The sequence below is a fragment of the Phascolarctos cinereus genome, unplaced genomic scaffold (assembly GCF_003287225.1).
Source record: "Phascolarctos cinereus isolate Bilbo 61053 unplaced genomic scaffold, phaCin_HiC Scaffold_3;HRSCAF=262, whole genome shotgun sequence".
Classification (NCBI taxonomy): Eukaryota; Metazoa; Chordata; class Mammalia; order Diprotodontia; family Phascolarctidae; genus Phascolarctos; species Phascolarctos cinereus.
The window spans coordinates 96,953,828-96,980,857 of record NW_027555736.1 but is presented as its reverse complement, the minus strand read 5'-3'; the positions used below and the strand labels follow the sequence as shown (position 1 = coordinate 96,980,857).

General features: G+C 37.6%; 1 protein-coding gene across 3 annotated transcripts in view; it reads right to left on the bottom strand.

Moving 5' to 3' along the window:
• Positions 1-27,030, bottom strand: part of NRAP (nebulin related anchoring protein) — an 84,519-nt gene that overhangs the window by 49,262 nt on the left and 8,227 nt on the right. For 2 of the 3 annotated variants that reach the window (XM_078151046.1, XM_020988085.2), the window contains exons 5-16: positions 24,671-24,775; positions 22,962-23,063; positions 22,193-22,297; positions 19,759-19,866; positions 18,189-18,296; positions 14,507-14,614; positions 13,192-13,308; positions 11,431-11,535; positions 8,549-8,656; positions 7,523-7,627; positions 4,603-4,701; positions 2,548-2,652 (exon numbers count right to left, since the gene is read on the bottom strand). In XM_078151046.1, the coding sequence (XP_078007172.1) occupies positions 2,548-2,652; positions 4,603-4,701; positions 7,523-7,627; positions 8,549-8,656; positions 11,431-11,535; positions 13,192-13,308; positions 14,507-14,614; positions 18,189-18,296; positions 19,759-19,866; positions 22,193-22,297; positions 22,962-23,063; positions 24,671-24,775 (1,275 nt within the window). The remainder of the gene's footprint in view (positions 1-2,547; positions 2,653-4,602; positions 4,702-7,522; positions 7,628-8,548; positions 8,657-11,430; positions 11,536-13,191; positions 13,309-14,506; positions 14,615-18,188; positions 18,297-19,758; positions 19,867-22,192; positions 22,298-22,961; positions 23,064-24,670; positions 24,776-27,030) is intronic. The other variant, XM_020988086.2, reaches the window with a different exon arrangement.

The following is a 27,030-nucleotide window of genomic DNA, read 5'->3' as shown; positions in this document are numbered from 1 at the left end:
ATATATATACACATATATATGTGTGTATATATATATATATATATATATATATATATATATATGCATATATATGCCTCTCTCTGCTTCTGTCTCTGTGTTTCTCTCTATTACTCTCTCTCTCTCTGTGTCTCTGTGTTTGTCTCTCTGTCTCTCTCTGTTTCTCTCTCTATATATGTATAACACACACACACACACACATATATACATATATATACATACACACACACACACACACACACACACACACATCTCTCTGGCTCTATCTTTGTGTGTTTCTCTCCCTATCTCTCTGTCTCTGTCTGTCTGTCTCTCCCTCTCTCATCTTTAATCTCTGCTCATCTACTGGTTCTTTTCCCTACCACCTACAAATATGTTCAAGATCTTAAGAAAACCTTCTTTTGACCCTGTCATCTTCCCAAACTACCATTCTCTGTCCTCTTTTTTGCTGCCAAGTTTTCAGAAAGAATCTCCTACACTTGAGACCTTTACTTCTCACCATAACACATATCTCAATCCCTTTCAGTCTGGTTTCCAACCAACTGAAATTGCTCTTTCCAAGGTTGCCAACAAACTTTAAACTGCAAAAGCTCATTCTCAGTCCTCATTCTCCTCAACCTCTCTGCAGCCCAGAGTCGTAACTAAGGGAAGGTAACCAGAGCTTTCCCCCAAGGAATCTGATTTAGACAATGACAGAACTAGAGAACAATGACAACATTTTCAGTCCTTTAGCTGTTCAAACCCAACACTCATACAACAACTTAACTCCTAGCAACTGAGAAGAATCGAAAGTAGGACAACTACATGTTGCAGACTCGAGTGATTTTCTCCCCTCACCCTTCCTGATAGTTTTCCATATACCACCTCATTTAAAGGCATGCTTGTCCTGGAGTGATTTGTCACACATTTGTTGTTATTGTTCAGTCTTTTCAGTCTTGTCTGACTCTTCATGATGCCATATGGGGTTTTCTTGGCAGAGATACTGGAGTGATTTGCCATTTCCTTCTCCAGCTCATTTTGGAGATGAGGAAACTGAGGCATACAGGGTTAAGTGACTTGCCTGGGATCACGCAGCTAGTAAGAATCTGAGGATGGATTTGAACTCAGGAAGATTGGTCTTCCTGACTCCAGGCCCAGTGCTCTATCCACTGTACCACCTAGCTTCCCTGTCACTCCACAGACAAAGCTCCCACTTCCCCCTCTGTCTGCCACCTTCTTGCCCTTCCTCTCCCCATAATCTCTCCTCCTTTGGCTTTTGGGACACGTCTCTCTCCTGGTTCTCTTCCAACCTGCCTGGCTTCTCTCTCACCCTTCTCTACTGCATTACTGCCCATTTTATTTCCCCAAAGAGTGGGGTCCCCTAGTACTCTGACCCAGGACTTCTGCACTTGATGCTGTCTTCCATGGGGATCTCAATCCATCCTATGGATTCAAATACTAACTCTGTGCTTTTAACTCCCAGACACTTCTACCTAGCCTTAGTCTGTCTCCTGTACTCCTATTTTTTTGTTATCAACTCCTTGCCAGATTTCTCAGCCTGAATATTTTGTAGGCGAAGCCAATTCAATGTCCAAACCAAAACTCCCTATCCCTCTCTATATATTCCTCCATCTCCCTTTTCTTCCTCTAAACTTCTTTAATCCCGTTAAGGATACCACCATCATCCAAATCACCCATGTTCATCACTCTAAGGTTATCTTTGACTCCCTTTGTCCTCAGCTCACATTTCCAGTCAGTTCAAGAAGTCTTCCCAATCTAGTTTCCACAAAATCTCTCGCAACCATCCCTCTCTCTCCATTTACATGGCCACTTCCCTAATTTCAGCCCTCACTGCCTTTTACTTAAACTATTACAAGAGCTTCTAGTCTCTGCCCTCTCCAATCCATCCTCCTCCTACCTGCCACAATAATCTTCCTAAGCCATAGATCTGACATGTCAGATATCATACCCTGCTCCACAACTTTACCTCGGGTTAAAATATCAATAACTCAAATCTGACAACTAAGGCCTGCTACAGTCTGCCTCCCATCTGACCTTTCCAGCCTTACCTTGTACTCCTCCCCTTCACAAAATTCTACATTCTAGCCAAATTCAATTACTGGCTATTCCCCCAACTTGACATTTTATATCCTATGTTCACACAAGTCATCTACCATGCCTAGAATGTACTTCCTTTTCATTTCTGCCATCATCTCAAAATCCTGAGGCCCCTTCTTCAGGCCCCTCTCAGGTACCTCCTCCTCCATGAAGTTCTCCATGATTCCTCCCACCCCCAATTGCTAAGTCACTCTGCCTCCCCAGTCTTCTTTATACTATACTTATTTGCATATACATTCTATTCTCCTAGTAGAATGCATTAAGTTCCTTGCACTTCATTTGTGTCTTGTATTCCTAGCATCTAGCAAAGTCATATGCACATAATAAGCATTTAATAAATATTTATTAAATTGAACTGAACCATCTTCTATTTATGCACATAACAAATGAACTTAAATGCATGTTTGTTGAATTGATTGAACCAGCTTCCTTTTAGGCACATTGTTTGCTTACCTCACTGAACAGCTCAGCATTGGCTCTTGCTTTTACTAACTGAGGTACATCTTGTGGCAGAGTATAATTCAACTTGTTTTTCTCATAATCTGCCCGGTAATTCACCTGTTAGGAACCCAAATACAAAATTGTGAGTGCAGGGTTTCTAAGCAGGTCAACTATAAACATGTGTCTTTAATTTATACAAAAAGAAAAAAGCTACAGGCATTTTCTTCCAATTAGATTCAAATTAGCAATCCTGGAGTGGGGCAAGGAGGAAGAGTAAAAAGAGGAGAAGGAAGAGGAAGAGAAGGAGAAAGAGGAAAAAGAAGAGGAGGAAGAGGGAAAAAAGGAAGAGGAGGAAGAGGGCATTGCCAAAATGACTCTATAATTTGGTGAATGATGATACTTTTAAAAGAGCAGAATTGAGAAGCCAAATGGTAACTAAAACCACCCAAAAAAAAAAAAAGAATACAGAAGATTCAGGCTAGATGAAACCTTAGAGACCATTATGTCCCACTTGTTCAGTTTACAGATAATGAAACTGAGTCTCAGAGAAGTAAAAGTAGTTTGCCCAAGGTCAGTGGGTAAACTGGACTATGACAAACAGAGCCCAGACCTACTGGGCTCCCAGACCTGCACCCAAGGAACTGCACAAGTCAGAACAGTAAGAACTTCACATGATTAGTTAAATCTCCACTGCTGCTAGAAAGTTCCATGAGGACAGAAGCAGCCCGATAGTGAAAGGCACACTGAGATTGGAGCAGATACAAATGACTCTATCGCTCTGATTCTGTTTCTTCACCTTAAAAGTAGATTTGAAAATGTTTGCTTTACCTATTCCATAGGGCTATCTTTGGGAGAATCAAATGAGATAATGACTCCAAAAAAAAAAAAGACTAAAGTAAACCTCAAAGCGTTATATAAATATAAGCTGTGGGTATTTTAGTATTATTGTTCATTACTATTATGACTGGCACAAAGTGCTATAAAATATTAGCTATTAGTTATTATTATGAAGTAACAATTTCTCTATTAATTGAAATGTTTTATGTAATCATCACTCCCACTTACCTCTTAGAAAGGTTGTAAGAGAAGCTCTTTGTAAAACATTCAAGCATGATATAAATGTGAAGTTTTATTGTACTTTCATATTTACATAGCACCCAGTACTTTACTAGGCACAAAGCAAGCATTTATATAGCACCTACTATGTGCCAGACACAGTGCTAAACATTTCATAATAATAATAATAGCTAATACTTATATGGTACTTATGTGCTAGGCACAGTGCTAAGCATTTAATAATAATAATAATAATAACTAATCTTTATGTAGTATTTACTATGTGTGCCTGGCACTGTGCTAAGAGGTTTACAAAAATTATCTAATTTGACCCTCACAACAGCCCTGCAAGGTAGGTGCTATTATCATCTCCATTATAAAGTTGAGGGAACCATGGCAAACAGGATTAACTGACTTGCCCAGGGTCACACAGCTAAGAAGTATATGAGACCAGATTTGAACTCAGGTCTTCCCAACTCCAGGCATGCTCAATCCAATGAGCCATCAGCTGCCTATAGGAGATATTGAATTGACTGAGTGATTTGATTGATTTTACAAAAAAAAATCAGAACCATTCCTTCAATGGAAGCAAAGAAGATGAAGCAGTTAGCTTAGAGTCAGGATCAGCCAGGTAAAAATTACACTTCAGACACTTACTACTCATGTGACCTATAGCAAATTACTTAACCTTTCTGAAGCTGTTTCTTCATCTGTAAAATGGGGATACTAATTGCATCTCCTTCACAATATTACTGTTATGATCAAATTAGAAAACGTTATATAAAGCACTCTACAAACATGAAAGCATTATAAAAAATGGGAGTTATCTGAGTCTGTGAAAAGCAACATGACATCAATTTCTCCATGTTCACGTGGCTGATTATCAAGGGAGAATCTCAAGGTGGCCAAAAGCCCAGTGGATAAAGAAGAGTAAAATGAAGGTGATCACAATGTTCCCAGTCGGCTGCCAAGAGTCAGGAATAACTCAGTGGTCAGCGGCATCCCCCTTACATGACTGAGTTGTTGTGCGTTGATCTTTGCTTGAACGATCTGCGGAGTATTGGTCACAGAGCTGTACTTCAATTTGTCAATGCTCTGCCTATAGTTGACCTGGGTCAAAAGCAGACATCAAAGAAGTCAGCTTGTTCTCATATGAGGTGGATGATGTTTACTTAGTTATTGGATGGTAATCCAAAGTAAGTATTAACTCTTTGACTTGCCAAAATGAGGCACAGGATGATTCTTGGAGATGGAATACAAAATTCAGAGTAGATTTTGTAAAATATAAAAAGCCTGTGTACACTGAAAAGAGAAAAAAATCACAACCAACGAACATAATTGACCCGACTTTTCCCAAAGGGGAATAAAATACCAATTGCTTTATTTGGGGACATTTCTAATGTCTCTTCCCCTTATATCCACTGGATCATCCCAGAATCATTTCTCAGAATTCCTCTTGGTCTATGAACAAATTTATGAACCTGCCTTCAGGGATAGGTATTATGTTCTGCCCAGCAACTGGACTGACTCCTACTGTTGTTGCTGCCTTGCATTTGGGGTTGTTTCAGCTGGCTAAAGTCTGAGGAGAGTGAAGACAAACAAGGTTATGGATGACCCAGTGGGGGAAATGGAGTGGCTCAGAGCAACACGAAGGTGCCCACAGAGAGAGGCAAGAAGAGAGCAGAAAGGAAGGCTGAAGAATGCCTAAATTTTAAAAATCTTGCCAAGGTCTGTTCCTGGGAACCAAAAAATAAGGAAGAATGGTCTTCCTTGTCACCCTCTCCCTTCTGTGGGGCATGGCTCATGCTTCTAGCACTACCAATGCCACGGTCCACATGCATTATGGCTTCAAGAGGCTATTGTGGGTCAGTCTAAGCATCTAGGAAAACTGTGTTCAATGTTCCAAATAACCAGCTTGCAAAGGATCTGTTCAAACAGGGCCCACTTGTAAGGTGGCAATACCCGTACTAGAAATAATTCAAAGCATATGCCAATCTAGCAATGGTCTAGTAATAGTCCTGTGCTACCTTTGTAAGTGAATGATAGAATTACTATTAGACTTTTAGGTAATGATTCAGAATAAAGTTTTCACATGGTCTGAGATTGGGATATAGGAAAAAGTAGAAAAAAATAAAGTTATTTCAATGTCAACCACTCATGAGATTAGCGTATGCTAGCTTCCTAATGTATTAATTCAGGAGCAGAAATGATCGTCTCATAAGAAGTGAATTAGGATTTTGAGTTTTGCAAGATTAAATGTAATGAAAAATATATATTTTAAGCCGCATATGCCTTCCAGATAACTAGGCATTAAATATGGAGCAGAATACAATTATTTTTCACTGTAGGACATAATTAACAGTCAGCACAGTTAATCACCTCCTTGCGACATCAGAAATGCATGTATATTGCTTCAATCTAGGTTCTGAAGGGGCTCTTTGCCATAGAGTGAAGTCTAATTTTAATGACATTTAACATTGACAATCCTTCTAAATGGAATTCCCTTTAACTAAGTACTCCTATTTAACTCCCATTTCTGCTCCATTAGCCTGCCTTCATGGTTCTGGGACAGAGACAGAACAGGGACGAGGTATTAGCATTTCCTAGGCAAAATTGTACCCCACTCCCACATTTGAAAACTGAGTTTCTTGTCTGATACTGTCCACTTGAAGCTTTGGGTCTGCTCTATAATACACACAGAGCTAAAGAACTGTGTGTTATGCAAAACCAGATTTTCTGGCATTAAAATACATGCATTTTTAAAAGGAATCATAAAAGTATTCCTCGTTGTGCTCCCTGAGTGTTGTACCCGAGGCAGTTGCCTGGCCTGTCCACCCTTAATTCTGACTACAACTAATTGAACAGAAATGAAATAAGGGTAGTTTATTTTTTCATATTTTTGTCTAGCAAGACTATAATGCTGGCATTGGGAGACAGAAATAGGATAATAGGATCTTGAATTTAGATCTGGAAAGGACCTTAAAGGCCATTAAATCCAACCTCTTCATTTTACAAATGGGGAAACTGAGATTGAGAGTCATTGACTTGCCCAGGGTCACATAGAGAGTAAATCTCTGAGGCAAGACATGAACCCAGGTCTTCCTAACTCCAGGTTCAGTCTTCTATCTATGCCACCACCTGCCTCTATACAGATTGATAATAAGAACCATGTTGCAGGTTTACTATTCTATCAGATGTTCCCAGTACATAGCAGATAGATTTGTGGGGAGTGACCTGACTGAGATTCCTGTTTATATCTAAATCCATATAATAACAAGCCCTGCTATTTTGTGGCCTGACTATATAAAACTTGAAGACCTCCATTCTGGACTTTCATATGTTTAAATAAACCTGCTGGTTTTGAAGGATTCTGCCCCACAAGGGACATGCTAAAAGTACCCAACCTTTTCTAAGTAGTTTTGCAGCAAAAAAAGTTATCTGTTTCCAGCAGATAAATTAAAATGTTGTCCAGAAAAAAGAAACAGTGAGGACATAAGACAGTGGAGCAAAGTTATAATAAGACAATGAAACTATCAGCCAGACTCTAACTTTCTGATATTTATTAACTTTTACATTTTCTTCTTTCAATCGACTGCCTTAAAATATTCAAGTTTATTGCTTTATCTCATCTCCACTAGAAGAATATTAACCTAGGTGGTGCCACAGTGCACAGAGTGCTGGGCCAGGAGTCAGGAAGACTCATCTTCCTGAGTTCAAATCTGGCCTCAGACACTTACTAGATATGTGACTCTGAGCAAGTCACTTAACCCTTTTTGCCTCAGTTTCCTCATCTGTAAAATGAGCTGGAGAAGGAAATGGGAAGAAAACTGCCACAAAAGGAGTCACAAAGAGTACGACACAACTGAAAAAACAACTAATCAACAACAAAACAAGCAACGAAAGCAAAAGGGGATCTTGGAAATCAACTTACGTCCTTCAGGGGAATGAGCCTCATGGTCGTCTGATAGGAAGGAGTAAGAGTCGCTGGGTAGTTGTAATCAATGTTGTCATGTTTATAATCAGATTTATAGGCTATCTGAAATACACAGAAAGCAAGAGCAGCAAGTCTTAGTCATAAATTATTGAACTACGAGTCATAATAAAAACCAACACTGATGGCGCAGTGGATAGAGCTCCAGCTTTGGAGTCAGGAGGAACTGAGTTCAAATCCGGCCTCAGACACATAACACTTACTAGCTGTGTGACCCTGGGCAAGTCACTTAACCCCATAGCCTAACCAAAAAAAAAATAAAAAAATAAAAATAAATAAAAATAAAAACCAACACCAAAGTGAGTTCAAGGTCATCACCCAGTAAAAAATTGAATTATTTGCATGGTTAAAAAAAAACACTAGTTAATTCTATTTCTTCTATTCAATTGATATGACACCAGTTGACTTTTACGTCTGATACATCTCACACAGCAGAAAGCACACTGTCTCTGGAGTCAAAGGATTTTGATTAAAATCCCACCTCTGATATGTACACTATGTGACCTTGGGAGGGTCACAAGTTTTCTAAGCCTCGGCATTCTCATCCATAAAATGAAGGAATTGCACCAGATGACCTCTATGATCCCTTCCAGCTATAAACCTGTAACTGCCTGATCCTTCCCCTTGCCACCTTCTTACCATATCACCAACTTAGCATCACACGCATAATAATTTAATGGTAGCTTATTTTACTGAATACCAGTATCAATACACTTCCTCCATGAACTGAAAGTTGAAAAAATTAATAAAAATCCTTTGGGAAATAGAGTCAATAACATTTACATTCTGGGAGTTAGTTCATTTTAAAGCTATGGTGTTATAAGCGGATCAGTTTTAAAATTCATCTGATAGAAAAAAAAACAAAGTATAAAAGAAAACTGGTCAAAATTCCCTCCTTCCCTTTCATGAAATATCATGAAATATTTTTCTGTGTTGGCCAGTTTGGTTTCAAAAAAAAAAACTTACATTGCTTGCCAGATTTGCGACCCTCAAGGCATGTAGAGTACGCCGGTCCATGCCAACACCTGCATAGTGGCCTTTCAGTTGGTTCTGGTAATTTTCCTTGTATTTATTCTGCAAAGAGGCACCCACCATTCAATTTCATCATTCTTTTACCCAAGCAGTACAAGAAAAAACAATCCTTACTTGTTTCAGTCTCAAAATCAAAAAAGAAATGATGAAATATAACTTCGTTAAGGTGTTTACTATTCTAAGCCATTATACCAATGCACTAAAAGCTTGTTAAGCATTTTTTTAGCTCAGAGTTCCAATGACACAGCAGAACGTTGGCTGACATGTTGGTACATCCTGGCAAGCATAAAGGGAAAAAATATAGGTTCCTTAAAGCCAAGAAAACTGGATTTTTTTAAGCCTCATCTGAAAATATAGAAGTTCTTTAATTCTCTTCTTCCAATGCAAAGATCTGTAGCATTTAATCAGGTTATGTTCACTCAGCTGAGTCAATATTTATAGGTAGCTACTATGTGCAAAGTCCTGTTCCAAGAACTGCAGCAAGGCATTATAAGCTACTTCTTTCCTTGATGTTTGCATTTTTTTAAAAGCATAGATAAATGCGGGTATATATACCCATATATATTTTCAGTATCTGCACATTATTTATTACATATGTGTGTCTATGTGTGTGTGTATATATATATATATACACATAAAAGCACGCACACACAAAACCAAGTATATACACAAAAATATATACTATATATATATGTATATGTGTGTGTACATACATATACACACAAACAAAGTTTGGAGATAACTAGTTAGGTAGCTAGCTAGATATCTGTATATCTCTATATATAGATAAAGTGCCTATTTGCATATCTAGAGATATACAGATATTTATCTAGATCTCTATCTTTATACAGATATCTATCAATCTAGATCTCTATCAATCTACATATCTCTATATATTTCTAACTATATTATATACACATATATACATACACACACATATATGTATGTGTATATGTGTGTGTGTGTGCGTGTATATATATATGTATATATGAACTTGGTTTTTCATCAGAAACTTTGGGTTTTGACCAAATTCAATTCAACCCAACAGAATTTATTACTGAATACCTATTCTGTGGCATTCACATATCATATATTCATATATTGGGGATATAATGACCAAAAAAAGACCCAGCCATTAAGAAGCTTCAACTCTACTAGGGAAAACAACTTATACACAGACAAGTAGAAACACACATATATGCAAAATACATATAAAATATTTTCTGGAGAAAGGACATTAACAAATGAGTGAATAAGGAGCTGAATCTTGAAGAAATCTGAGGTTCCCAAATGTAGGGGAGACAGAGAGCACTGCAGGTATAAGGGCCAGTCCAGGCAAAGGCATCAAGATGGGAGACAGAACATTGTAGATGAGAACAGGAAGCAGGTCACTTTGGTGAGAACATAAAACTGCCTGACAAGGAGGATTATGCAATCAGCCTGAGAGAACAGGGTAAAAACAGTGCTTTAAACAGCGAAGTGCTTTAAATTCCAGACAGAGGAGTTTGTATTCAATCCCAGAGAGAACAAAAAATCACTGAAGCTTCTTGAACACGAGAGTGACATGCTCAGACTTCCACAACAAATAATAATAAACATAGCCCAAACACATCTACTTAAGTAAGTGGTCTTAATCTATTTCCCTGAAGGGCAAGAACCATATCTTTCCTAATCACTCTGTACTGTATAAATGTTAAGTAGTCATTTGTGAAATCTTTATGATATTAATGATCACTGCTCATAGTAACTAACACATTTTGCTTTTCAGAACAATAAAATTAAAAAAAAAATTCCTGTTACATTTTAAAATATTTCCCAAGCTAGCTCTATTAGAATCAATGGGCAGAAGACGGCAAACTAAAAGCAGTAGGAAGAGAGGAAAGGCAGACCAGATATAATAGAGTTACAAAAAGAAAGATTCTGGTTCAACATAAATGAGAATTTACTAATGAATGCAACCATTGATTAGCGGAACAAGCTGTCCTGATAGGCATAAAGCTCCCTTTCTCTAAAGGGATTAAAAAAGGTGGCCCTCTGTCAAAAATACTGTAGTAAGGATTACTCAACGAGTAGGTTAAAGTAGATTATTTCTAAGGTATCTTCTAACTCTAAAGTCTGTGATGAAGTAAAATGGGGTGATAGAATAAAATCATGTAAAAATCACATATAGAATTGAGGTACACTTATTACATCCTTTCACGTGGGTCAGGAATATATTGTACACAAAGCTGAAACTAGGGTAAGGCAACTAGCAATTTGCCCTCAAGAATGGAAATTTAGAAGGTATAAAATTTAAGTAATAAGTTTTTAAAGTTGTACAACTTGAAAAATCATTTTATTTTCATTTTTGTAGAATTTTCATTACATTTGCCTCATATGATTTACCAAGAATAATTAATTAAACTAGGAAATTATTAGATAGTGAGTTTCACCCACAGTCATACACAGGGAGAGCTCCTTCCCCATTCAGCATTGCTTTATTCCTTCTCCAAATAGAGCCTCCTCAGCAGTGGCCTCAAGAGGGTTTCTCCTTGACCCTCAGAGACAGTGTCAGGGTCTCCCTCACCACCACAGATTTGAGGACATGTTTACTGCTACTTGACCAGAGCACCAAAATAACTAGTTATCACTCAAATTTAATTCTACATAATCCATTTTGTCAGTAGTGATCGCCATATTCAAAAGTCACTGAGGTTCCTGCCATGCTTATCTAAACATACATACACATTCACATTAACAGAAGCACATTAGTAGCCCTAGAAGCAAGGAAGACAAGAGCTACAAAGCCTACACATAAAGGCACGTTAACAACTTACATCACTGGTGAATTTTGAGATCTTGCTGACGTTCCTGAACTGAGGAGTCTCGCAGTAGTTAATACTGTGGCCTTTACTATTTTCCAGACCTTTCTTATACTCCACCTTAGAAACCAAAGTATCATGAGGTACAACATAACCAAACCCCAAAGTGGCCTTAAAACCTCTGAAGGCATTGAGAATGACTTACTTAGAAAATTTTCAACCCAAAAGTTAAAGGATTTTAAAAGAATTTTAAAATAAGCATGCTTTCCTCATCCCCCCATATCAATATAGTTCTAATCATTCACTCCTTACATAGCCCCTCCAAAGTTTTATTTAGTTCAAACAATATAATGAAAAAATTTTGCAACTGTTTAACAGTTTTAGGCACCACAAAGAGATTAGCAGAGTTCCTTCTAACTTATGACTGATTGAGAAACCCTGGATGGCAGAATGGGAAATGCTATGCAACAGTTATTAAATTGACCTCAAATCACCATGGGTAGTAGAGAGGCCAAATGAAGTCCTCTTACCATTAACAGAGTCTCAGCTGATCTGTCTCCATGGATAAACACATGGTCAAAAGTAATTTGAAGACTCCCTGGTGCCCTTCTCTTACAAATGGAAATGTAGCTCCATTTCATGTGACACATTATAAAATATATGCTTGTAATTTATCCTTTTTTAAGGGCTTAAAGCATAATCTTGGAAAAATCTTCCCACAAATTCTGCAATGTATATCTCCTGTGTTTTAAACATATGGATGCTGTCTATTTAATATCTTGAAACTAAGTCTAATGAGAGGCATCGTAGAGTGGCAGCAAGAAAGAGCATCAGAGTAGAAGTCACATCTGAGTTCCAGTCCTATCTCTGCCACTATCTATATGACCTTGGGGCAATCTCTTCTCAGAGCCTCAGTTTTCTAAACTGTTAAATGAGGGGGCTGGACCACGTGGTCTCTAAGATCATTCCAGTTCTATGTGTTTATGAAACACTTTCCTATAAAAGGAATAGTCCCTGGAAGCTGGAATTGGGGAAGGGCCTTCAGGACAGTTTCAAGTCTTTTTTTTTTAATCTGAATTAATGCTCACCAGGATTATGAGTACTTTCAACACTCTTTCTCACTTCAGATAAGAAGTGCATACAGCTAAGTTCCAGTGAATGTGAATAAAGAATATTCTGAAGTGGCTGAATTATTTGAATTCCCACTACATATTTCTATTGGGCCAGAAACAATGACCACATTTAACATAATTCTAACTTCAAATAGTCCAAATTCGAGTACGTGGGGCCATTTCTGGGGATTCATTACTTGCACTCGTTGGGATCTATATAGTAATTGAGAATAAGAACATTTTCCTGCCTCTGAGTTTTAGCGATGACCAACATTTGGAATTTGATGTCTTGTCTTTGAAAGCGTCTATATACAAAGCCAACAAGCTACCAGAAAACTTAGCATGTCTGACATCTAGAAACCTCAATAATCATTCCACATGGCATTTTCCCCACATCTACAGTACAACAGTAACTGATACTTGTGCTCACAATCTTGATGTATCTCTGCATGGTGCCTTCCGAATCATGAAGGAATCAATTATGTGTATAAGAGGTTTCGTGTTGGATGCATTGTCTTATTCTATTTTTGAAAATTTGCTAATCTATATATAATGCTTCTCTATCAACCAGAGTATTTAATCAGAATGTCTTGTTCCTGCCCATTCCATATAACAGCATCCCTGGTAAGCCCATAAACACAGGCAATCCCCTCCTCACTCTTACCTCGCTGACAAGTTTGTTCACACTCTGGGCACGTTTTAGGACCAAGTTGTCTTGGGCTGGAAGTGAGTGATAGTGAGCAGCCCCTTTCATCTTATTGAAATCCTGCCTGTATTTTATCTGAAAGAAATGATGAACAAAGGAGGTCTGAGATCACCACTTTCACTGAAAATGCCCCATAATTAGTTTATGGCAAAATTTTTCTCTCCTGAATTTGACACAAAGTTACGTAGTATGTGTTTACTTTTAGATTATCAATTAGCTACTTTACCCTTCTCTTTTCTCTTTGAGTATCTTCCATATATATTCATTCAACCTATACCAACTGGCCATACAGATGGAAGGAAGGTTTCTACCCCACAAGGTAAAAATCATCTTAGGATCAATGAGTGGCAAAACTAAGTGATTTGAATTTCATGACTTCTCCCTTTACCAGAAGAAAGGCAGAGTAAGGGGTAACATAGCCCATGGTTATATTAGCAAGGAGGCTCAATGCTTGGAACTCCTGTTCATCTTTAATAAACAATAGACTTCAATAAGATTTGACATCCTGGTGATTCTCTCAAAAGGAGGATGTGGAAGATGGAAATAGAGATGATTTGCCTCTGATTACCTTTTGCATTTAGAGATTTATGTTGAGCATTTCATTGGGTATTGGAGAACATGTAGTTTAATTTTAGCCTGTCTTTCAAGGAATGCCAGCTGGCAGAGTCAGGTTACTGACTAGGCTTTACCAGTGCAATCAGATGCCCAGTAAATGTGTTTACCCACTCAAATATTCACCCACAGTGCTGAATTTCTACATAGACTTCCATTTCATATGAAGCCATTTCATATCTGCATGCATGTTTCAACATCTGCATGAGGCCAAATTGACCAGAAGCACAATTATCCTGTTTGTTTACACAAATTCCTAGTGGAGCAGGAAACTACCAATAATCTCCAAAAAACAAATAATGTCCAAAGTGGATGCAACATAGGAACTGGGGACTAGGCATCTATGTTACTTCAGTTTCATAGAATTAGACTACTAGACATGGAAGAGGCCTTTGAGATCATCTAATCTTTTTTAAATTTTTACAGGTCAGGAAACTGAGGCTTGCCAAAGTCTAGTGATTTGCCAAAGATTACAAAGGGAATTACAAAGGGAAGAGCCAAGATTAGAACCTTAGACTCCTGCAGTCCAGTCCAAGGCACCTTCCTCTTTCTTCTCATTTTCAACATTGACATTACCTAAGGTTCTTTAAGGACATTGGTGGAAAAAGCCCATTTCTTCATTGATTCTGTTGCCCTTTGGTCTCCTCCACTTTATACTTACATCACTCGCCAGTTCGTTGGCTTTCTTCGCATTCAGATAAGCAGGCGTGATCATAGCGGGAAAGCTACCTTTTCCCCTGGCCTCTTCATATTCTTCTGAATAGTCCTGCTGAGACATGTGGGAAGCTTAATTGTTAATGCTAACTTCACAGAATGAGTGGATGATGAAAGACCATTATCAAAACCCATACTAGTGCAGCACTTGCAAAAAATAAATCACTCAAAGAAAATATTCTTGAGATAATATTGGATAAATATTATTTTCCAATTCAATGCAATCCAGCAAGCTTTCTTTAAGTACCCACTAGGTACCAGCAACTATGCTAGGCACTGGGGTATAAAGCCAAAAGTGAAACTGTCTCTGCCCTCAAGGAGTTTATATTCTACTGGGAGGGGTATGTATATATGAGCTGCAAAATTTTATATCTAGTAGCAATGGGTAAATAATACATCTTCAATGTTCTCACAAGTCCTCGTTGTTATGTTCTTATGTCTTCTTCCAAAGCCCTATGTCTTGCTGTAGACTCTCATTATTATTGGGTTATTATCTTCTTATGTCCATCTAGATCTGAGTTATTACTGGGATGCCCTGTTAGTCTCATCAATAACCTTATTCCAAGTGTGTTTGCTATTTACACTCAATCATTAGTAGAGCTACACAGATGCATGTATTGACATCTGGCCTCTATATTCATTGATTTCTATCATTAATAATAGAAGATAACATCAACAACAATAATAATAATAACAGCTCACATTTATATAACACTGCAAAGATTTTTCACATACATTAGCTCAACAACCTTCTGATAACAGTTATCATTATTGGTAGCTAACAATAGGGGGAACACTCCAAAATGGGGGCTCAAGACAATAGCATTAAAGGGTCATCCTACCATTCCTCAATCCCCTAGAACGCTAAGGGGAAGATATAGCTGGTCTCCCTTTGGAAGAATCATCACTACATGTGTATAAAGTATATTGTTATATTGTTGTTATCATGTTGTTTCAGTCGTGTCCCATTCTTCGTGACCCCATTTGGGATTCTCTTGACAAAGATACAAATGGTTTGCCATTTCCTTCTCCAGCTCATTTTACAGATGAGGAAACTGAGGCAAATGGGGTTAAGTGACTTACCTAGGGTCACAAAGCTAGTAAGTGTCTGAGGCCAGAGTTAAACTCAGGAAGAGGAGTCTTCTTGATCCCAAGCCCAGTGTTCTATCCACTGAGCCACCTAGCTGCCCATATTGCTATGTACCTCTGTCTTAATTTCCTCATCTGTAAAAATGGAGATAACAGTGGCACCTGCCTCATAGAGTTGCGATAAAGTTCAAGTAACTAAATGCTTCATGAACTTTAAAGTGTTATATAAGTGCTAGCTATCATTATTACTACTGTTAATAACTTTATCCCCATTTTATAGAGAAAGCAAGTGAGGCTGAGAGGTTTAGGGGTATGGACACGGTCACATAGCTAATAAATGGTGCAGTCAAGATTCACATTTAGGTGTTTCGATTTCTCAGTCCACTGTACTACATCTCCTCCCAAAAGAAAGTCTGCATCATGCAGCTATATTTGAATTTTGGCACATGTTTATGAAAAGGAAACTTCAAGTTGGCAGCGATTATCTGAAATGCAATCCAATGGATATCTCAGGCAGACTATTTGACCCTACTCTTTCCCTTAGAATTTTCTTTTACAGACTTTTTGTCAATGCATGAATTATGTAAACCACACTAGCCATTTTACATAAGTGCTGACACCTCACTCCCTATGTGCCATACTCAGTCAGATTAAGACACCTGCTTACCCCACAGAGGAAGGAGGGAATAATGTGACATGTTAAGTGTTTGAGAGATGTATAGCTTCTCTCTCTCCATGTGTCTTTTATCCCGGCTCTTCTTGTGAAGCGGTGGAGCGCGGTAAATCACACCATGTCACACAGTAAGTGGGATCACACTCTACTGAGAGCCCTCAACAGCTGGATGTGGAGGATGACTCTGTCAATCAGGGCTTCCTCTGGTTCCCATGTATGTTATAATGAGGACTGGAGAAGCCCATCTAAAAGGACTAAATTACCAAGACGGCTAGAAGACAAAAGCTGTACTTCACATGTGTGTGTGTGTGTGTGTGTGTGTGTGTGTGTGTGTGTGTGTATGGATTTTATCAGTAACTATTGGTTTGCAGTTTCTAATTTTTTAAATATCTAGGGAATCTTGTTCATCTTCCCAAAATACTAATTCTCATAGATTCATTAGTGTTGAACCAATGCTTTTCTCATGTCTCAATTTTTTGTATACACATTCTTTTCAGATGTAGTAAATAAAAAGAAATCTTCATAAAAAAGTGTATGTGTGTGAGTCTCAGAGAGAAATGACTTGCCCAAGTATATATATGTGTGTGTGTGTGTATGTATATGTATATATAATACATGTATGTGTATGTATATATTACATATATGAGTTATATTTTATATCTCTATCATAGGTAAGACCAGCCAAGATGTAGCTAAATCACTTGACTCAAATCTTTTTAAAACACAAGTTTTTTTTTAAAAAAAAACTTCTATTTTCTAAAAAAAAAATTATTTTTAAATACACTTTTTCATTGAGTTAAAAACAGAGTGAGACTTCTATTAACTTATTCTTGAACTGCTGTTCGGAACTCATTAAAACTACTTGGATTTAAGAAAAAACATAATTGAAACTGTTTTTTAAGTGTTGAATTCAGCATTTATCTCTGCACCTCATTGAATCTCATCTATCAATTTTCAGGTACCAGAACACTTGCAAATAGGCCTTAACATACATATGTACACACTCACACACTTTAATAGTATGTACAAACACCAAAAATGATCAAGTAGTCTTAATCAGTCAAAGAGGAATGATTTGTTCGTGGTTTCTCATTTCTAGTTCCTTTTTCATACCTATGACAGGAAGATTGACACCAAAACAATGCAGTACTGGCTAATTAAGAAACATCAATCAAACTTCTTTTTTATAGCCCTATCTCTTCCTCCTCTTCTTAAATATTTTTTCTTCTTCCTCCTTCCTTCTCTCCCACTCTCTCTCCTTAACTATCTCACTTTAAAAATCAAAAATATAACCTTCCAAAAACAGCCATGCTCTTTGCCAGAAGAAGAAAATACAGGTCTTTCGAAAAACAAGAGTTATCTTTCAAATGGCATCCCAATTGTTGTAATCACTGCACAGATTCAGTTCATGTATGAGTGAGGCTGGGTAAAAGATCTGAATAATTCATCCTTTACACAGTGCTTTATGCAGCACTGTTCTTTGCCCAAGGAATGATCCCCAGTGCACCTGAACTATAGGCTAAGTTTAAAGAAATGTAGTTTTATTACTGTCTAGTGCATACTACAGGCTAGCTAGGCACTGGTAATTAGCACTCCTTCAAACCTGCCTTAATGAAAAGATAAGAATAATTTATATTTAAAAGTTTGTTATATTTGCAGATTTTATAAATGTCTTTAAAATAGCTTGTTCTCTTAGGTACACATCCTCTGTGGTTATATTTTCATCAACTATTTATTTAGCAAACCTTTCTTTCAAAGAGCAGATCATCCCCCATTCAAATAACTGAGTACCTCAAATTAGAGTCCAATGAATGAATTCTCAAGGTATTAAAAAACCAAACACCAGTAAGTAATCATGATTGCGTACCTGGCCAAACTGATCTCCATATTCCTTTGCCCAAGGGCCCTCAGCTCCAGCAGCTGCATGGCTGGCTTTCCCCTTCATCTCCTTATGGTATTGCTGGTGATATCTAACCTGCAAGAAGGCAATGTGAACAAGCCAGAGGAATTTAGTTGGCCATACAACAGGCTTAAAGCTTTAAAATGAAATTGTCTCCTGATGATCCTTCTTGCTTCAAATTCAGGAAAATGTCATGGACACTGAAGAGTCAGATTCCCGATGTAACCAAGTTGGTCCATTCAACATTCAGAAAGCACTTAAGTGCTGACTCTGGGTGATACTTTGTGTTAGATAATGGGGGTGTTACAAAGATAAATAATTAATTTTCCCTACCTTTGTGGAGCTTATGATTTAATGGGAGAGAGAAGACATGTAAACAGATATATATTTTTTAATCCAGATCTGTGATCTCATTTATGAAGGAAACATCTAGCACAGAAATTCCCTCTACCAGATGCCATGCTGCATCTCAAATTAAAAAAAAAAAACCTAAAAAAAAAAAGTGCCTAGGGTGTGAGAGAGCAAGTGTCTTTTATCCAGAGCCATACAACTAATAACTGTCAGAAACAGGTTATGAACCTAGATTTTCTTGACTCCAAAGGTCAGTTCTTTATCCGCTGTACAATGTTGCCTATCAGACGCTAAATAAAATGTAGTAAATACGGCTTAATAACCATGAAATTAAGATGTTTCCTGGCTCTGGGTTACATAGACTAGAAAACAATCAGTTGCATTTATTCTTAAAAAGAAGGCCATTTTTGTGGTTGACTAGCATGATGCCTGGCACATAGTAGGCATTTTATAAATGCTTATTGATTGGTTGGTTTCTGAGTATGATGATGCCATTTTAATATAAAAACATTTGTGGACTCCCTCTCCCCTTATGATAGCAGCTATACTTTAGTAGCCAACTGGGTGAGAAGGTACCGTCATTCCTTCCACGTTGTGACTTTCCTCATCGCAGTTTTGATACAGTGTAAGCCAGCATAAGAAACTAAACAGGAATTTTGGGGGAGTTTTGCAGAAGCCACAGATGACAAGTGAAGGCCAGCAGATGACACAGAGTGCATGACCAAATACTTAACCCAAATTTTAAAATAAGGTGCTATAAACACCCCATAAAAGAAAAAGAAGAAAATTCAGACCTCTTCTCTGGTACAAAGGGAGGGTCAAAAAATTTTACATGGATTTTCCAGATCATAAAGGCACTGTGCCCCTAACCCCTGCGATATGGAAGGATAACTGTATACAATGATAAAAAAAAAGGCACTACAGAAGGTCAAATTTCATCCTGAGAGGCCACAGAAACAGTTGTTCCTAGTAGGTACAAGTGAAGCATCAACAATATAAGCATTACTATTACAATTTATTGATGTGAAATAAAGATAAAAATGACAATATGTGATATACCTACGGATTCACAGACCCGTTGCAATAATCCCAAAACAACAAGGCAAGAACCGTTGCCTTGGTTCTTAGAGCAGCGTACTCCCTGGCTGTGAGCCCCTGACATCAAAATATTCATTCGGATACTTACATCACTGGCTAGCTCATTGGCTCTTTTTGCGATCTGGTAGGCTGGAGTGATCATGGCAGGGAAGCTACCTTTCCCTCTCTGCTGCTCATAATCTTCCATGTATTGCACCTAGTACAACAAACATTTATTGAGCACCACAGTGGATGTAGCACTGGGATAGATACTAACGGTGACAACGAAGTTCAGATAAGAGAAAGAACAAGAGAATCCAGTGCTCTCTCATTTTCTACGAGGTATGAATTAGGAGGACACAGACCTCAATCCCAGGCCTGGATCAAAGCTGAAATAAAAGCAAGGGTGTGAAGCTGAGCCTGGAGCTTGTCTTATAGTAATATTGGTGACAATGGGCATCCTTGTTTCACCTTACTCTTATTGTGAAGGTCTCTAGCCTTATTCATAGCATAACACAATCGTCTGGGTAATTGCATCACAGAGCAGAGAGGCTGTACAAAAACGAATTTTTTTCTAGAAATAATGCTTTAATAATTTGTAGCATCAAAGAGAGATTTTTTTAAAAATTTAAAGACAATGAGATAGACTATAAAGAATGGGACATGACTGAACAACAAAAATAGTGGAAAATTCTTGCCTTATACTCAAAAGACCAACATCAAAGTCCTAACTCCAAAACTTACTAGTTTGTGAACCTAGGCAAACATTCAGAACCTTAGTTTTATCATGGATATAGATATAGATATGTTTTCAATAAATTAGCATTTATTTTCTTTCCTCACTTTCCCCAAATCATTAAGAAAAATAGAAAAACCCTTGTTAACAAAGATTAGTGCATGAATATATATATACATGTAGATATATATGCATGTATGTGCATCAAATTTTATATATTGTATATGTTATGTATGTTGCATATATGTGGAATTACACATATAATTTATGCTTTATGTAACATATATATCTGTTATAAATGTTTATGAATATGTGTATGTATATTATTTATATGTATAGATATGGAATAAGAATACTTGCTCTACTAATTCCAATATATGTGAAATACTTTGTAAACCTAAGTGTTACATGAGTGAGAACAATTACGATCTTCTCACACTTTTCTAGAGCTCTATAGTTAGAAAGCACATTTGCACATATTATCTCATTTCATCTTTACCTAGAAAAGCACTCACAGGTTGTCATCCATATATACCATGTGTGGAAGGAAATGTAAGTATCACTATCTTTGTTTTACAGATGTAGAAACTGAGGCCCAGAGAGATTGTGACTAGTCTAAAGTCACAAAGCCAATAACTGATGGAGCTGAGACTTAAACCAGGTTCTCTCTCTCTCTCTTGTGCCAGTACTCTTTTTTATTGTATTATGTTGTTCTAAATTCACTTTATCTGGAGTTTTGCCTATGAGAATCCTATAATAAGAGGCCACAAAAAAATGATCAAAGGGGTGGTTTCAGAAAAGCCTGGAAAGACTTACATAAACTTGTGCAAGGTAAAGCAAGCAGAACCAGGAGAACAATATATCCAATGGTAACAACATCGTGAAAACAAACAATTTTAAAGACTGAGAACTCTGATCCATGCAATGACCCACCATGATTCCAGTGGCCTATAATAAAGAAAGCTCCCCGCTTCCTGACAAAAAGGTAAACTCAAGGTGCAGAATTAGACATACATTTTTGGACATGACTACTCATCTTTGTTACAAGAGTTTGTTTTTCTATGTTTCTTTCTCAGTGAGTTGGGAAAGGTAAGGAAAGAAAATAAATGCTTATTAATTGAAAATGTAATTTAGTTTTTTTAAAGAAAATATTAAGTAAAGTGAAGTGACAGATAAAATATTTGATTATGGAAACAAATATGTTACTAGAGAAAATTCCCACCAATATAAGCACAGTCATTAGATCACAGAATCGCAGAATTAGAATTAGAAGAGACCTGGGAGGTCACTGGGTCCAACTCTCTCATTTTACAGATGGGGAAACTGAGGAACAAAGAGGTTGGGTTTTTTGTTTGTTTTTTAAGTGACTTGCTCATTTCACATGGTCCTACATGAAAGCCCTATTTTGATGATTTATCATGACATAGAAGGGACTCTGGGGTCTAAAAGGCCATGCCAAAAGACCACAAGCTCTGGTGGGTCTGACAGCTAGAAAAGCTATGTGTAAGGACCTGGTAATGTATACTGCTAGAAGACCAAACTGGCTAAGCTAAAGGAGGCCCATCACCAGTGGGTTGGCCAACAGTTTTACCAGAACAATTCATGGAGTCCATCTACTGAGGTTGAGAAGAATTGTGAGCTGCATTGGCGAACAATCTGACCATTTAAACTCTCAGATTTTCATAAAGATTGAAATAGAGGCACCGTATTAAATTTCCTCCTACTCTCTTACTCTTTCCCCTCCTAGGTGAGACAGGGAAAATAAACTGTAAATATGAATAAATGTGTCTCAGCCTCTAGTCCTTACATCACTTTGAAGCTGTCCACTAGCTTTGGCATGTAGGAGCTCAGGGGTATCTGCCACTGTGGTGAACCTGGAAACACGTTCATCATGCCCGCGTTTATAATGCACCTGGTGGAAGAAGAAGACACAGAGTTTAGGTTGTGCCCATTTCCTAGACTTCTAGTAGCACTCATTTCTCACACGTGACTGGTTGGAGAGGGAACTAAATAGTTGGAACATCCCTAATGGTGTTGCCTTGAATGCAATGGCTCTGACCAGTCCTCCAGGAGTCTGACATGGTTATTTAAGCCAGTGGAAGCAGCTGTGTCAACCTCTTAAGTACTACCCAGCAGAAGTTCACCAGGTCTCATGCATTTGATAGACTCGCAGGTTTAGAAAAGACCACCTTTTCTAGACATAACCCAGGGAAAGCATGCTTGTCCTCATTTTATTGATTTTATGGATGAGGCAACTAGCATTCAGAAAATTAAGAAATTCAAAATTGGGTCTCATACCTCTTAATTTGGTATCCATGAAACAGTACTACGTTTCCACTAATTCATCCACCATTTTAGGATTATTTTAGTGGCATAGAGAATAAATTAATCCATGTTGAATATAGCTGAGCTTTTTTTTCAGACAGCCTAAAATGTATGTCGTTCTTAGAACCCTCTTAGAAATGTATGAGTCACAGAGAATAATGGGATGTAGTCTGCATCACTGGAGGGAATTGCCCACGTCGATGTAACCACATATCCACTGAAGTACATTAAAAAGATATGGAGGAACTTACCTGGCTAGCCAATTCATTGGCTTTCTTAGCTCTCTGGTAAGCAGGCGTGATCATAGCTGGAAAACTGCCCTTGCCTCTCTGCTCTTCATAGGCTTCTGCATACTTGGGTTAGACGGAAACAATGTCAGATGACAGCCAATCAAAATGTATAATAATACAGATTCTACATCTTTTCCACCTATGTGCCCTTGTTGACACTGTTTGCTGTTACTGGGATGCTGTCACCTTCCTCTCCCCCTACTCAGCTCTACCTCTTCACATGCTATATGCTATTCCAGTTCAAATTCAAATGTTATCCCAATTGGTGATTCTACCAACTGAACATTATCATTTCTTCCTTAGACCTCACAGAAAGCATTTGGTTTCTATTGTGCTTGTGCATTTACCATACTCTATTTTGCATTACAGAATTATGGGATCACATATTTAGAGCTAGAAGGAGCCCTAGAGACAGCTAAGCTAATTCTCTAATTTTTGAGATGCAGAACAGAGGACAAAAGAGGTCAAGTTCATACAGGTAGTAAGCGACAAATCCAAGATTCCAATCCCAATCTTCTAACTCCAAATCCAATACTCTTTCTATTATACCACACTTAAATGCCACTTGAGCATTTTCATAAGATAATATTTATTAGTGCACAGGCCATATCTCCCTCTTCCCCTCCTCAGTAGATTATATAAACTCTCTGAAGCCCAGGATCCTGTCTTATTTAATCTTTGCCTTTCTCCTAGTGACTTTCTCCCACAATAGTTTCTATAGAGTATACACTTAATAAATACCTTTTGAATACATGGATGGAAGTACTCATGGATGGATACCATAAACAAAAATTAATATGGCAAGTAAAACTGTCCTTATAAAGCAACAGGAATATGGAAAATGCTATCCAAAGGACAAGCAATAAGAAGGATGCAAGAACTAGGAAATGCTATAGTGTTAATGAAACCTTTACCTATTGAATGCTGTTCCTTTTTAAAATTAATGCCAACTGTAAATCATAGACAAAGTGCTCTGATCTAAGTTACTGCCTCTGGCTCATTTAAATATCTGTATGATGACTGATAACAAAATAAGAGACCTACTCATTGCAATAAAAATATTTCCAAGGCAGGAAGTAAAAAGTTGTTGGTAAGGTTCCCTCTAAACTCATTTGTATTGAAACTCTTTGCGCTGAGCATTGCAGAAGTTTACTCGCCATGATGAGATCCATCTTCTCTGTGTATGTGTATGTATGTATCTATGTATGTGTGTGCATGTGTATACGTATGTGTGTATGTATATATGTATGTCTATGTATATGTAGCAGAAATACACACACACATACATATATGTGGGACCTTTGCTGGAGAATCTAGGATGAATAAGTGTTAATCTTTAGCAAATTTTCCTTTTCATGTCATGATTTAAATGAAAAATATAAATGCAGAGAAGATGGATCTCATCACAGAGAGAAAACTTCTGCAATGCTCAGCACAGTAAGATACAAATGAGTTTAGAGGAAACCTTATCAATGTATATCAATTATCTATCTATATCTATCTACATACACATATATATACACACACATATATATACACATACATACTCATGATAGATAGATAGATAGACAGACAGATAGATAGATAGAATTGCTTTCTGTAAGCACTTGCCAAGGTTCCCAGTCAAAGGTAACATCCAAGTAGAAAGCAGAGATTTCTAACCTGCTTACCTCACTTAGAGACTTCTGTGCTTCAACCATTCTTACAATTTCAGGGTCTGGGAGAGTTCCAGGGGACCAAGAATTCCCCTCACCATACGTAGCCCAATAAGCTTTCTAAAAGGAAAAGAAGAATAGCTAGCATTTACATGGTGCTTTAAAGTTTGCAAAGGTCTTCATAAATATTATCTCATTTTGTCCTCACAACAACCCTGGGAGATAGGCACTCTTCTTATCCCCCATTTTACAGATAAGGAAATTGAGGAAGATAGGTGAAGTGACTTGCCCAAGGTCACACAGCTAGTAAGTGCCTAAGGCAGTATTTTAACTCAGGTCTTCCTGACTCCAGGCCCAGTGCTCTATCCACTGGGCCACCTAACTGCCTCAGAAATAGAGTTTTCAAAAATCAAATAAACTCTTTCTTTCTCTTTTCACTCCCTGGTTCACTTGTTCATTTTGTCAACACAACATAAAAATCATGGCGACTCAGTTGAATCCCCATTCATCAAGAATAGTCAAATGCTGGGGTCATGTAAATAACTTCAAATTCTGGTTTGCTGAGTAACAACAGATAGCCACGCCAATGTGTCATTTTTTAAAGAAGTAGAATGCAAAAACAAACAAACAAACAGTAATTACACTGGACATAACTTAATGTTTCTTTCCTTTTTTTCAAAAGGCTTGTATTCATGTCACAGAGCCTCAGGGTCATTGGTAGGAACCCTTATTGCAGCACTGTGGGAAGTATATTCCTAATGGCGTAAGAACAATGGGGAGGGGGGCAGCTGGGTGGCACAGAATGCCAGTCCTGAAGTCAGGAAAACTCATCTTCTTGAGTTCAAATCCACTCAACCAAAGTCAATTAACCCTATTTGTCTCATTTTCCTCATCTATAAAATAAGCCAGAGAAGGAAATGGCCAACCATTCTAGTATCTCTGCCAAGAAAACCCCAAATGTGGTCACGAAGGGGAAAACAACTGAGTAACAACAACAACTATAGGGTGGCCACACAGGTAGAGTGGTCCTTACCCTCATGGAGCTCAGAAGCCCAGTAGGGAAATAAAGATGACCAGGGAAACAATGATATCAAGAAGCACTGTTGCATTCAAGAGGCCCTAGGATAGCAGCTAGTACGCTGACATGGGAGGCAGCAAGATCTGTGTTCAGGTTCTGTCTCTGATACGCATTAGCTGTGCAACTACTCTCTAAGCCTATTTGATACAGATGAGTTGCCAATATATACTGGTGGAGGGAGTCTCCATAATGGAGATCACGAAGTCTTTGCAAGGAAATCTATAAATGTATAAGTGAACAAGCACACCTTCTGTAGACTGACCAGACAACGCCTCACACGTAGACCAATCAATAAACACTTATTAAGTGCCTACTGCATGCCAGGCACTGTATTAAGTGCAAAGGATACAAAAGGAGTCAAAATAGATATATTATTTTATCAAATGTAGATAGCTATTTTTAAAACACATTATTAAATTCATAGTTGTTCTTTTCATTGTGAACTTTCTCAATCAAGAGATAATAATAATTAGCACTATTTTCATGTGAAGAGGTCTGCAAAAATGACGGATGTTTAAAAGAGATCTTCATATTTAAAAAAGAATGAGAACCACTCATTAGTGGAAAAGGCTTTGGAGTAGGATTAAAGATACTTGGGTTTTAATTCCAGTGATGCCAATATCTAGTTCTGTGACCTGGAGCAAATCACTTAACTTCTCTCTGTATCTCCTTTTTCTCATCTTACACATGAGGAAGTAGGATGAGGTGATCTCTATAATCACTGACAAGCTCAGTTTTGGACATTTTGAGTTTAACATGGTAGTGGCCATCCAAATGAAGACGTATAAAAGCAAATTGCTGTAATGATAACAACAACTAACATCTGAAAATAAGCCCACATAAATCATCAGCATTTTTATACATGACTAACAAAACCCTGCAGGTAGAGATAATAAGAAATACCCCATTTAAAACAACAGTAGACAATATAAAATACCTGGGAGTATTGACAAAACAAACCTGGGAACTATATGAACATAATCATAAGACGCTTTTTATATAAAGAAACTCAGATTTAAATAATTGGATAAATGTTAATTGTTCATGGGTGGGCAGAGCCAATAGAATAAAAAATGACAATTCTACCTAATCTACCTATTCAATGCCATCCCAATTAAAATAGCAAAAATTATTTTAGAGTTAGAAAAAATAATAACAAAATACACTTGGAAGAACTGGAAGGATGTTTAGCAGTACCAGATCTTAAACTATATTATAAGGTAGCAATTATCAAAACTATTTGGTACTGGCTAAGAAATAAAAAGGTGGATCAGTGGAACAGAGTAGACATACGATA